This window comes from Columba livia, unplaced genomic scaffold (genome assembly GCF_036013475.1).
Source record: "Columba livia isolate bColLiv1 breed racing homer unplaced genomic scaffold, bColLiv1.pat.W.v2 Scaffold_438, whole genome shotgun sequence".
NCBI classification, from domain to species: domain Eukaryota; kingdom Metazoa; phylum Chordata; class Aves; order Columbiformes; family Columbidae; genus Columba; species Columba livia.
In genome coordinates, this window is record NW_027043475.1 from 49,503 (window position 1) to 60,283 (window position 10,781).

General features: G+C 58.5%; 2 protein-coding genes across 2 annotated transcripts in view; one reads left to right on the forward strand and one right to left on the reverse strand.

The window, feature by feature from the left end:
- LOC110361103 (echinoderm microtubule-associated protein-like 3) overlaps positions 1-10,487 on the forward strand; it is a 33,690-nt gene extending 23,203 nt beyond the window's left edge. The window contains exons 12-17 of the mRNA XM_065048293.1: positions 2,225-2,359; positions 2,439-2,562; positions 4,867-5,015; positions 8,492-8,617; positions 8,694-8,843; positions 10,461-10,487. Of these exons, the coding sequence (XP_064904365.1) occupies positions 2,225-2,359; positions 2,439-2,562; positions 4,867-5,015; positions 8,492-8,617; positions 8,694-8,843; positions 10,461-10,487 (711 nt within the window). The remainder of the gene's footprint in view (positions 1-2,224; positions 2,360-2,438; positions 2,563-4,866; positions 5,016-8,491; positions 8,618-8,693; positions 8,844-10,460) is intronic.
- Positions 10,488-10,608: 121 nt separating this feature from the next.
- TUT1 (terminal uridylyl transferase 1, U6 snRNA-specific) overlaps positions 10,609-10,781 on the reverse strand; it is a 19,420-nt gene continuing 19,247 nt past the window's right edge. Inside the window, exon 8 of the mRNA XM_065048294.1 lies at positions 10,609-10,629. Coding sequence (XP_064904366.1) covers positions 10,609-10,629 — 21 coding nt within the window. The remainder of the gene's footprint in view (positions 10,630-10,781) is intronic.

Sequence of the window (10,781 nt, forward strand, 5' to 3'; positions counted from 1 at the left end):
AGAGACCCCAAACCCAACATAGAGACCCCAAAACCCAACACAGGGACCTAAACCCAACATAGAGACCCCAAAACCCAACATAGAGACCCCAAAACCCAACATAGAGACCCCAAACCCAACATAGAGACCCCAAACCCAACAGAGAGACCCCAAAACCCAACACAGGGACCCCAAACCCAATATAGAGACCCCAAACCCAACAGAGAGACCCCAAACCCAACATAGAGACCCCAAATCCCACCCTGGGACCCCAAACCCAACATAGAGACCCCAAACCCAACAGAGAGACCCAAAACCCAACACAGAGACCCAAAAACCTGCCCTGGGTGCCCAAAACTCAACATAGAGACCCCAAACCCAACAGAGAGACCCCAAACCCAACACAGGGACCTAAACCCAACATAGAGACCCCAAAACCCAACATAGAGACCCAAAACTCAACATAGAGACCCCAAACCCAACATAGAGACCCCAAAACCCAACACAGGGACCCCAAACCCAACATAGAGACCCCAAACCCAACAGAGAGACCCATAACCCAACATAGAGACCCAAAAACCTGCCATGGGTACCCAAAACTCAACATGGAGACCCCAAAACTCAACATAGAGACCCCAAACCCAACACAGGGACCTAAACCCAACATAGAGACCCCAAAACCCAACATAGAGACCCAAAACCCAACAGAGAGACCCCAAACCCAACATAGAGACCCCAAAACCCAACACAGGGACCCCAAACCCAACATAGAGACCCCAAACCCAACAGAGAGACCCATAACCCAACATAGAGACCCAAAAACCTGCCATGGGTACCCAAAACTCAACATGGAGACCCCAAAACTCAACATAGAGACCCCAAAACCCAACATAGAGACCCCGAAACCCAACACAGGGACCCCAAACCCAACATAGAGACCCCAAAACCCAACACGGGGACCCCAAACCCAACATAGAGACCCCAAACCCAACAGAGAGACCCAAAACCCAACATAGATCCCCTGTAACCCAACATAGATCCCCCTATAACCCAATCTAGACCCCCCAAAACCCAACGTAGACCCCCCAAAACCCAACCTAGAGCCCTTATAACTCAACTTAGACACCCCAAGACTCAACATAGAGACCCCAGAAGCCAACATAGATCCCCCAGAACTCAACATAGATCTCCCTATAACCCAATGTAGACACCCCAAAACCCAACCTAAAGACCCCAAAACCCAACCTAGACCCCGCAGAACTCAACATAGACACCCCAGAATCCAACATAGATCCCCCAGAACCCAACATAGAGCCCCTATAACCCAAACTAGACCCCCAAAACTCAACATAGGGACCCCAAAACAAGCCCTGGGATCCCCTATAACCCAACATAGATCCCCTATAACCCAACATAGATCCCCTATAACCCAACCTAGACCCCCCAAAACTCAACGCAGAGACCCCAACGCCCAACATAGAGCCCTCAAAACTCAACATAGAGCCCCCAAAACACAACCTAGACCCCCCAAAACTCAACATAGAGACCCCAAAACCCAACATAGATCCCCCAGAACTCAACATAGAGCCGCTATAACCCTACATAGAGACCCCTAAACACGACGTAGACCCCAACACCCAACATAGAGATCCCAGAACTCAATGTAGAGCCCCTACAACCCAATGTAGACACCCCAAAACTCAACATAGAGACCCCAAAACCCAACCTAGATCCCCCAGAACTCAACATAGAGCCCCTATAACCCAGCCTAGAGCCCCCAGAACTCAACATAGAGACCCAACATAGAGATCCCAGAACTCAATGTAGAGCCCCTACAACCCAATGTAGACACCCCAAAACTCAACATAGAGACCCCAAAACCCAACCTAGATCCCCCAGAACTCAACATAGAGCCCCTATAACCCAACCTAGAGCCCCCAGAACTCAACATAGAGACCCCTGGGATCCTGGGATCCCCTATAACCCAACATAAACCCCCTATAACGCAACATAGATCCCCCTATAACCCAACCTAGACCCCCAAAAACCCAACCTAGAGCCCTTATAACTCAACTTAGACACCCCAAGACTCAACATAGAGACCCCAGAACCCAACATAGATCCCCCTATAACCCAACATAGATCCCCCTATAACCCAACCTAGACCCCCCAAAACCCAACGTAGACCCCCCAAACCCCACCCTGGACCCCCCCAAACCCCACCCCACCGCCCCCCATCCCCCAGAGCACCAACGAGTCGGTGCTGTCGGTGGAGTTCAACCCCCGCGACAGCGGCAGCATCATCACCAGCGGCAAATCCCACGTCTACTTCTGGACCTGGAGCGGCGCCTCGCTCACCAAGAAACAGGGGATTTTTGGGGTGAGACCGCGGGGTTTTGGGGTGTCATTTAGGGGGTTCGGGGGGGTCGCTGATGATCTGTGCACCCCCTGTTTTGTAGAAGTACAAGAAGCCCAAGTTCATCCATTGCTTCGTGTTCAATGGTGATGGGGACGTGTTGACCGGGGACTCCGAGGGGAACATCCTGACCTGGACACGGGGGGCGGCCGGGAAGGGAGGAAAAGGTGGGGGTACCATAATTTTGGGGGGTCCCCCATTGTCCCACCAGGTCCTTGAGGGCTTGGGGATGGGTTGGCCATGATATTGGGGTCTTGGGTTGGCTCCTGTTGGGGTTTTGGGGTTCTCCATTGTCCCCCAGCTCCCCAAGAGCTTCAGGATGGGGTGACCATGATATTGGGGTCCCCCCTTGTCCTCTGGGTCCCCAAGAGATTGAGGATGGGGTGACCATGATATTGGGGTCCCCCCTTGTCTCCCAGCTCCTCAAGATTTTAAGCATGGGGTGACCATGATATTGGGGTCCCCCCTTGTCCTCTGGGTCCCCAAGAGATTGAGGATGGGGTGACCATGATATTGGGGTCTTGGGGTGGCAACCATTGGGGTTTTGGGGTTCTCCATTGCCCCCCAGCTCCCCAAGAGCTTCAGGATGGGGTGACCATGATATTGGGGTCCCCCCTTGTCTCCCAGCTCCTCAAGATCTTAAGCATGGGGTGACCATGATATTGGGGTCCCCCCTTGTCCTCTGGGTCCCCAAGAGATTGAGGATGGGGTGACCATGATATTGGGGTCCCCCCTTGTCCCCCAGCTCCTCAAGATCTTAAGCATGGGGTGACCATGATATTGGGGTGTTGGGGTGCCCATGATATTGGGGTCTTGGGGTGTCCCCCAGCTCCCCAACGGATTCAGGATGGGGTGACTGTGATATTGGAGTTTTGGGGGGGCATGGAGGGACATGGGGGGATATGGGGTGATGTGGGGGTGACACAGGGGGATGTGTGGGGCTATTGGGGTGCCATGGGTTGACCTGTCCCCCCAGAATCATTCTGGCTGACTCAGCAGACCCGGGCCCACGACAGCAGATATGGGGGGACATGGAGTGACATGGGGTGACATGGGGTGACATGGGTTGACCTGTCCCCCCAGAGTTGTTCCAGCTGACTCAGCAGACGTGGGGCCACAACAGCAGATATGGGGTGACATGTGGTGACATGAGGTGACATGGGGAGATACAGGATGACATGGGGGGCGATATTGGGGTACCATGGGTTGACCTGTCCCCCCAGATTCATTCCAGCTGACTCAGCAGACCCGGGCCCATGACAGCAGATACGGGTGGACGTGGGATGACATGGGGGACATGGGCGGACTCTGGGGGATCCAGGGAGAATATGGGGGGACACAAGGGGATATTGGGGTGCCATGGGTTGACCTGTCCCCCCCAAGTGGTTCCAGCTGAGTCAGCAGACCCAGGCCCATGACGGCAGATATGGAGGGACATGGGATGACATGGGGTGACATGGGGTAACATGGGGAGATATAGGATGACATGGGGGGGGATATTGGGGTGCCATGTGGGGTTGACGGGTTGACCTGTCCCCCCAGAATCCTTCCAGCTGAGTCAGCAGAAGCGGGCCCATGATGGCAGATACAGGGGGATATGGGATGACATGGGGGGATATGGGGGGACTCTGAGGGACCCAGGGGGGACATGGGGGGATATGGGTGTGCCATGGGTTGACCTGTCCCCCAGAGTAATTCCAGCTGACTCAGCAGACACGGGCCCATGATGGCAGATATGGGGGGACATGGGGTGACATGGGTTGACCTGTCCCCCCAGAGTCGTTCCAGCTGACTCAGCAGCCACGGGCCCATGATGGCAGATATGGGGGGACATGGGGTGACATGGGGTGACATGGGTTGACCTGTCCCCCCAGAGTTGTTCCAGCTGACTCAGCAGCCATGGGCCCATGATGGCAGATATGGGGGGGACATGGGGTGCCATGGGTTGACCTGTCCCCCCAGAGTCGTTCCAGCTGACTCAGCAGCCACGGGCCCATGATCGCAGATATGGGGGGACATGGGGTGACATGGGGTGCCATGGGTTTACCTGTCCCCCCAGAGTTGTTCCAGCTGACTCAGCAGCCACGGGCCCATGATGGTTGATATGGGGGGGACATGGGGTGCCATGGGTTGACCTGTCCCCCCAGAGTCATTCCAGCTGACTCAGCAGCCATGGGCTCATGATGGCAGATATGGGGGGGACATGGGGTGACATGGGTTGACCTGTCCCCCCAGAGTCGTTCCAGCTGACTCAGCAGCCACGGGCCCATGATCGCAGATATGGGGGGACATGGGGTGACATGGGGTGCCATGGGTTTACCTGTCCCCCCAGAGTTGTTCCAGCTGACTCAGCAGCCATGGGCCCATGATGGCAGATATGGGGGGACATGGGATGACATGGGGGGACTCTGGGGGACCCAGGGGGGACATGGGGGGATATGGGGGTGCCATGGGTTGACCTGTCCCCCCAGAGTCGTTCCAGCTGACTCAGCAGACGCGGGCCCACGACGGCAGCGTGTTCGCCCTGAGCCGCCGGCGCGACGGGGCGGTGCTGAGCGGGGGCAGGGACCGGCGCCTGCGGCTCTGGAGCAACCAGCTCGGCGCCGTGGCCGAGGTCGAGGTGGGGCACCCCAAAAATGACCCCCGCCCCCCAAACACTGACACCCCCAAACCCGCCATGGGGGAGATTGAGGTTGGGCACCCCAAAAATGACCCCCCTGACACCCCTAAACTGATACACACACCCCAAACCCGCCATGGGGGAGATAGAGTTGGGGCACCCCAAAAATGACCCCCCTGACACCCCAACACTGACCCCCCAAACCTACCATGGCTTAGGTTGCGGTGGGGGACCCCAAAAATGACCCCCCCCAAACACTGACACCCCCAAACCCACCATGGCCGAGGTCAAGGTGGGGTCCCCATGCCATTGGGTTCTGGGGTGTCCCCCCATTGTGTTTTGGGGTCCCCATTGCCCCCCAGCTCCCCAAGAGCTTCAGGATGGGGTTCCCATGACATTGGGGTCTTGGGGTCCCCATGACGCTGGGTTTTTGGGGTGCCCATGATCTTGGGTCTTGGGACATCCATGCCATTGGGTCTTGGGGTTCCCATGACGTTGGGGTCTTGGGGTGTCCATGACATTGGGTCTTGGGGTCCCCATGCCATTGGGTCTTGGGGTGTCCATGCCGTTGGTCTTGGGGTCTCCATGACATTGGGTTTTGGGGTCCCCCATTGTCTTTTGTGTTGACCATGCTGTTGGGTCTTGAGGTCCCCATGATGTTGGGTCTTGGGGTCCCCATGCCATTGGGTCTTGGGGTCCCCATGACGTTGGGTTTTGGGGTCTCCCCAGTTGGGTTTTGTGTTGACCATGACGTTGGGTTTTGGGGTCCCCATGCCGTTGGGTCTTGGGGTCCCCATGACGTTGGCTCTTGGGGTGCCCATGATGTTGGGTCTTGGGGTCCCCATGATGTTGGGTCTTGGGGTCCCCATGCCATTGGGTCTTGGGGTGTCCATGCCATTGGGTCTTGGGGTGCCCATGACGTTGGGTCTTGGGGTCTCCCCAGTTGGGTTTTGTGTTGAGCATGACGTTGGGTTTTGGGGTCCCCATGCCGTTGGGTCTTGGGGTCCCCATAACGCTGGAAATTTGGGGTGCCCATGATGTTGGGTCTTGGGGTCCCCATGACATTTGGTTTTGGGGTGTCCATGCCATTGGGTCTTGGGGTCCCCATGATGTTGGGTCTTGGGGTCCCCATGACATTGGGTTCTGGGGTCCCCATGATGTTGGGTCTTGGGGTCCCCATGCCATTGGGTCTTGGGGTGTCCATGCCATTGGGTTTTGGGGTCCCCATGACGTTGGGTCTTGGGGTGTCCATGCCATTGGGTCTTGGGGTTCCCATGACGTTGGGTCTTGGGGTGTCCATGCCATTGGGTCTTGGGGTCCCCATGACATTGGGTTTTGGGGTGTCCATGCCATTGGGTTTTGGGGTCTCCCCAGTTGGGTTTTATGTTGACTATGCCGTTGGGTCTTGGGGTCCCCATGCCGTTGGGTCTTGGGGTCCCCATGACACTGGATTTTTGGGGTGCCCATGATGTTGGGTCTTGGGGTCCCCATGCCATTGGGTCTTGGGGTGTCCATGCCGTTGGGTCTTGGGGTCCCCATGCCATTGCGTCTTGGGGTCCCCATGCCATTGGGTCTTGGGGTGTCCATGCCGTTGGGTCTTGGGGTCCCCATGACATTGGGTCTTGGGGTGTCCATGCCGTTGGCTTCTGGGGTCCCCATGATGTTGGGTCTTGGGGTCCCCATGCCATTGGGTCTTGGGGTGTCCATGCCATTGGGTCTTGGGATCCCCATGCCATTGCGTCTTGGGGTGTCCATGCCATTGGGTCTTGGGGTCACCATGCCATTGGGTTTTGGGGTGTCCGTGCCATTGGGTCTTGGGGTCCCCATGCCGTTGGGTCTTGGGGTGTCCATGACGTTGGGTTTTGGGGTCTCCCCAGTTGGGTTTTGTGTTGACCATGACGTTGGGTTTTGGGGTCCCCATGCCGTTGGGTCTTGGGGTCCCCATGACGTTGGCTCTTGGGGTGCCCATGATGTTGGGTCTTGGGGTCCCCATGATGTTGGGTCTTGGGGTCCCCATGCCATTGGGTCTTGGGGTGTCCATGCCGTTGGGTCTTGGGGTCCCCATGACGTTGGGTCTTGGGGTCCCCATGACATTGGCTTCTGGGGTCCCCATGCCGTTGGCTCTTGGGGTGCCCATGATGTTGGGTCTTGGGGTGCCCATGATGTTGGGTCTTGGGGTTCCCATGCCATTGGGTTTTGGGGTCCCCATGCCGTTGGGTCTTGGGGTGTCCATGCCATTGGGTCTTGGGGTCCCCATGCCATTGGGTTTTGGGGTGTCCATGCCATTGGGTTTTGGGGTCTCCCCAGTTGGGTTTTATGTTGACTATGCCGTTGGGTCTTGGGGTCCCCATGACGTTGGGTTTTGGGGTCCCCATGACATTGGCTTCTGGGGTCCCCATGATGTTGGGTCTTGGGGTCCCTATGCCATTGGGTTTTGGGGTGTCCATGCCATTGGGTCTTGGGGTGTCCATGCCGTTGGGTCTTGGGGTCCCCATGACATTGGCTTCTGGGGTCCCCATGATGTTGGGTCTTGGGGTCCCTATGCCGTTGGGTCTTGGGGTGTCCATGCCATTGGGTCTTGGGATCCCCATGCCATTGGGTCTTGGGGTGTCCATGCCATTGGGTCTTGGGGTCACCATGCCATTGGGTCTTGGGGTGTCCATGCCATTGGGTCTTGGGGTCCCTATGCCGTTGGGTCTTGGGGTGTCCATGCCATTGGGTCTTGGGATCCCCATGCCATTGGGTCTTGGGGTGTCCATGCCATTGGGTCTTGGGGTCACCATGCCATTGGGTCTTGGGGTGTCCATGCCGTTGGGTCTTGGGGTCCCCATGACACTGGATATTTGGGGTGCCCATGACATTGGGTTCTGGGGTCCCCATGATGTTGGGTTTTGGGGTCCCCATGCCATTGGGTCTTGGGGTGTCCATGCCTTTGGGTCTTGGGGTCCCCATGACGTTGGGTTTTGGGGTCTCCCCAGTTGGGTTTTGTGTTGACCATGACATTGGGTCTTGGGGTCCCCATGACGCTGGCTTTTTGGGGGTGCCCATGATGTTGGGTCTTGGGGTCCCCATGCCATTGGGTTTTGGGGTGTCCATGCCATTGGGTCTTGGGGTGTCCATGCCGTTGGGTCTTGGGGTCCCCATGACGTTGGGTTTTGGGGTCTCCCCAGTTGGGTTTTGGGGTCCCCATGCCATTGGGTCTTGGGGTGTCCATGCCGTTGGGTCTTGGGGTCCCCATGCCATTGCGTCTTGGGGTGTCCATGCCATTGGCTCTTGGGGTCCCCATGATGTTGGGTTTTGGGGTCTTCCCAGTTGGGTTTTATGTTGACCATGCCATTGGGTCTTGGGGTCCCCATGCCGTTGGGTCTTGGGGTCCCCATGACGCTGGATTTTGGGGGTGCCCATGCCGTTGGGTCTTGGCATCCCCATGCCATTGTGTTTCGGGGTGTCCCCCCATTGTGTTTCGGGGTCCCCAGCTCCCCGAGCGCTTCGGCGCCGTCCGCACCATCGCCGAGGGGCCGGGGGACGAGCTGCTGGTGGGGACCACGCGCAACGCGCTGCTGCGGGGGACGCTGAGCGCCGGCTTCACCCCCATCGTCCAGGTGGGATTTTGGGGGTACGGGGGGGGGGTCTCCCCATGATGGGGATGGGGGGGTGAACCCCGATTCCCACCCACAGGGCCACACGGATGAGGTTTGGGGCTTGGCCACCCACCCCAGCGCCCTCCTCTTCCTCACCTGCGGGCACGACCGGCAGCTCTGCCTGTGGGATGGGACGGAGCACACGCTGGAATGGAGCGTGGATTTGGGGGTACGGGGGTTTTTTGGGGTACAGAGGGGTCTGGGGTGGGGGTACAGGGGGGTCTTGGGCCTCTGGGGGGTCTGGTTGTGGGTTACATGGGGTTAAAGGGGGATTTGGGGGGAATTTGGGGGGGTACAGGGGCAGCTCTGCCTGTGGGATGGGATGGAGCACACGCTGGAATGGAGCGTGGATTTGGGGGTACAGGGTTTTTTTGGGGTACAGAGGGGTCTGGGGTGGACGTACAGGGGGGTCTGGGGCCTCTGGGGGGTCTGGTTTTGGGTTACATGGGGTTACAGGGGGATTTTGGGGGGTACAGAGGCAGTTCTGCCTTATGGGGCAGGAGGGAACGCATACAGACCTGGTACCTGGATATGGGGGTACAGGGCGAATTTGGGGGTACAGAGGGGTCTGGGGTGGGGGTACAGAGGGGTCTGGGGTCTCTGGGGGGGCTGATTTTGGGGTACATGGGGTTAAAGGGGGATTTGGGGGGAATTTGGGGGGGGACAGGGGCAGTTCTGCCTGTGGGATGGGAGGGAGCACACGCTGGAATGGAGCGTGGATTTGGGGGTATGGGGGGTTTTTGGGGTACAGAGGGGTCTGGGGTGGGGGTACAGGGGGGTCTGGAGTCTCTGGGGGGGCTGATTTTGGGGTACATGGGGTTAAAGGGGGATTTGGGGGGAATTTGGGGGGGGACAGGGGCAGTTCTGCCTGTGGGATGGGAGGGAGCACACGCTGGCCTGGTGCCTGGATATGGGGGTACAGGGCGAATTTGGGGGTACAGAGGGGTCTGGGGTGGACATACAGGGGGGTCTGGGGCCTCTTGGGGGTCTGGTTTTGGGGTACATGGGGTTACAGGGGGATTTGGGGGGAATTTGGGGGGGGTACAGGGCCAGTTCTGCCTGTGGGAAGGGAGGGAGCACACGCTGGCCTGGTGCCTGGATATGGGGGTACAGGGCGAATTTGGGGGTACAGAGGGGTCTGGGGTGGGGGTACAGGGGGGTCTGGGGCCTCTGGGGGTGCTGATGTGGGGGTACAGGGCTTATGGGGGGATTTTGGGGGTGCAGAGGGTTATGGGGGACAGCTCGACCTATGGGATAAGGGGGAGTAAGTGCTGGCCTAGAGCCTGGAGCTGGGGGTACAGGGCAAATTTGGGGGTACAGAGGAGTCTGGGGTGGGGGTACAGGAGGGTCTGGGGCCTCTGGGGGGTCTGGTTTTGGGGTACATGGGGTTACAGGGGGATCTGGGGGTGCTGGTGTGGGGGTACAGGGGGTTACATGGGGTTATGGGGGGAGCTCTGCCTGTGGGACGGGACAGAGCACACGCTGGAATGGAGCGTGGATTTGGGGGTACGGGGGGGTTTTGGGGTACATAGGGGAATGGGGGGGAACAGGAGGGTCTGGTTTTGGGGTACATGGGGGTACAAGGGGTTACGGGGGCAATTCTGCCCATGGGATGGGAGGGAGAATGCACTGGCCTGGAGCTGGGGGTATGATGGGGTTTGGAGGGGTTTGGGGGGGTCTGAAGTGGGGGTACAGGGGGGTTTGGGGGTACAGGGGGGTCTGGTTTGGGGGTACAGGGGGGTACAGGGTGTCTGGGGGTGCTGGTGTGGGGGTACATGGGGGTACATGGGGTTATGGGGGGCAGGTCTACCTATGGGATGAGGGGGAGTAGGTGCTGGCCTGGAGCCTGGAGCTGGGGGTACAGGGGCTGGTTTGGGGGTACAGAGGGGTCTGGGGTGGGGGTACAGGGGGGTCTGGGGCCTCTGGGGGGTCTGGTTTTGGGGTACATGGGGTTACAGGGGGATCTGGGGGTGCTGGTGTGGGGGTACAGGGGGTTACATGGGGTTATGGGGGGAGCTCTGCCTGTGGGATGGGACGGAGCACACGCTGGAATGGAGCGTGGATTTGGGGGTACGGGGGGGTTTTGGGGTACATAGGGGAATGGGGGGGAACAGGAGGGTCTGGT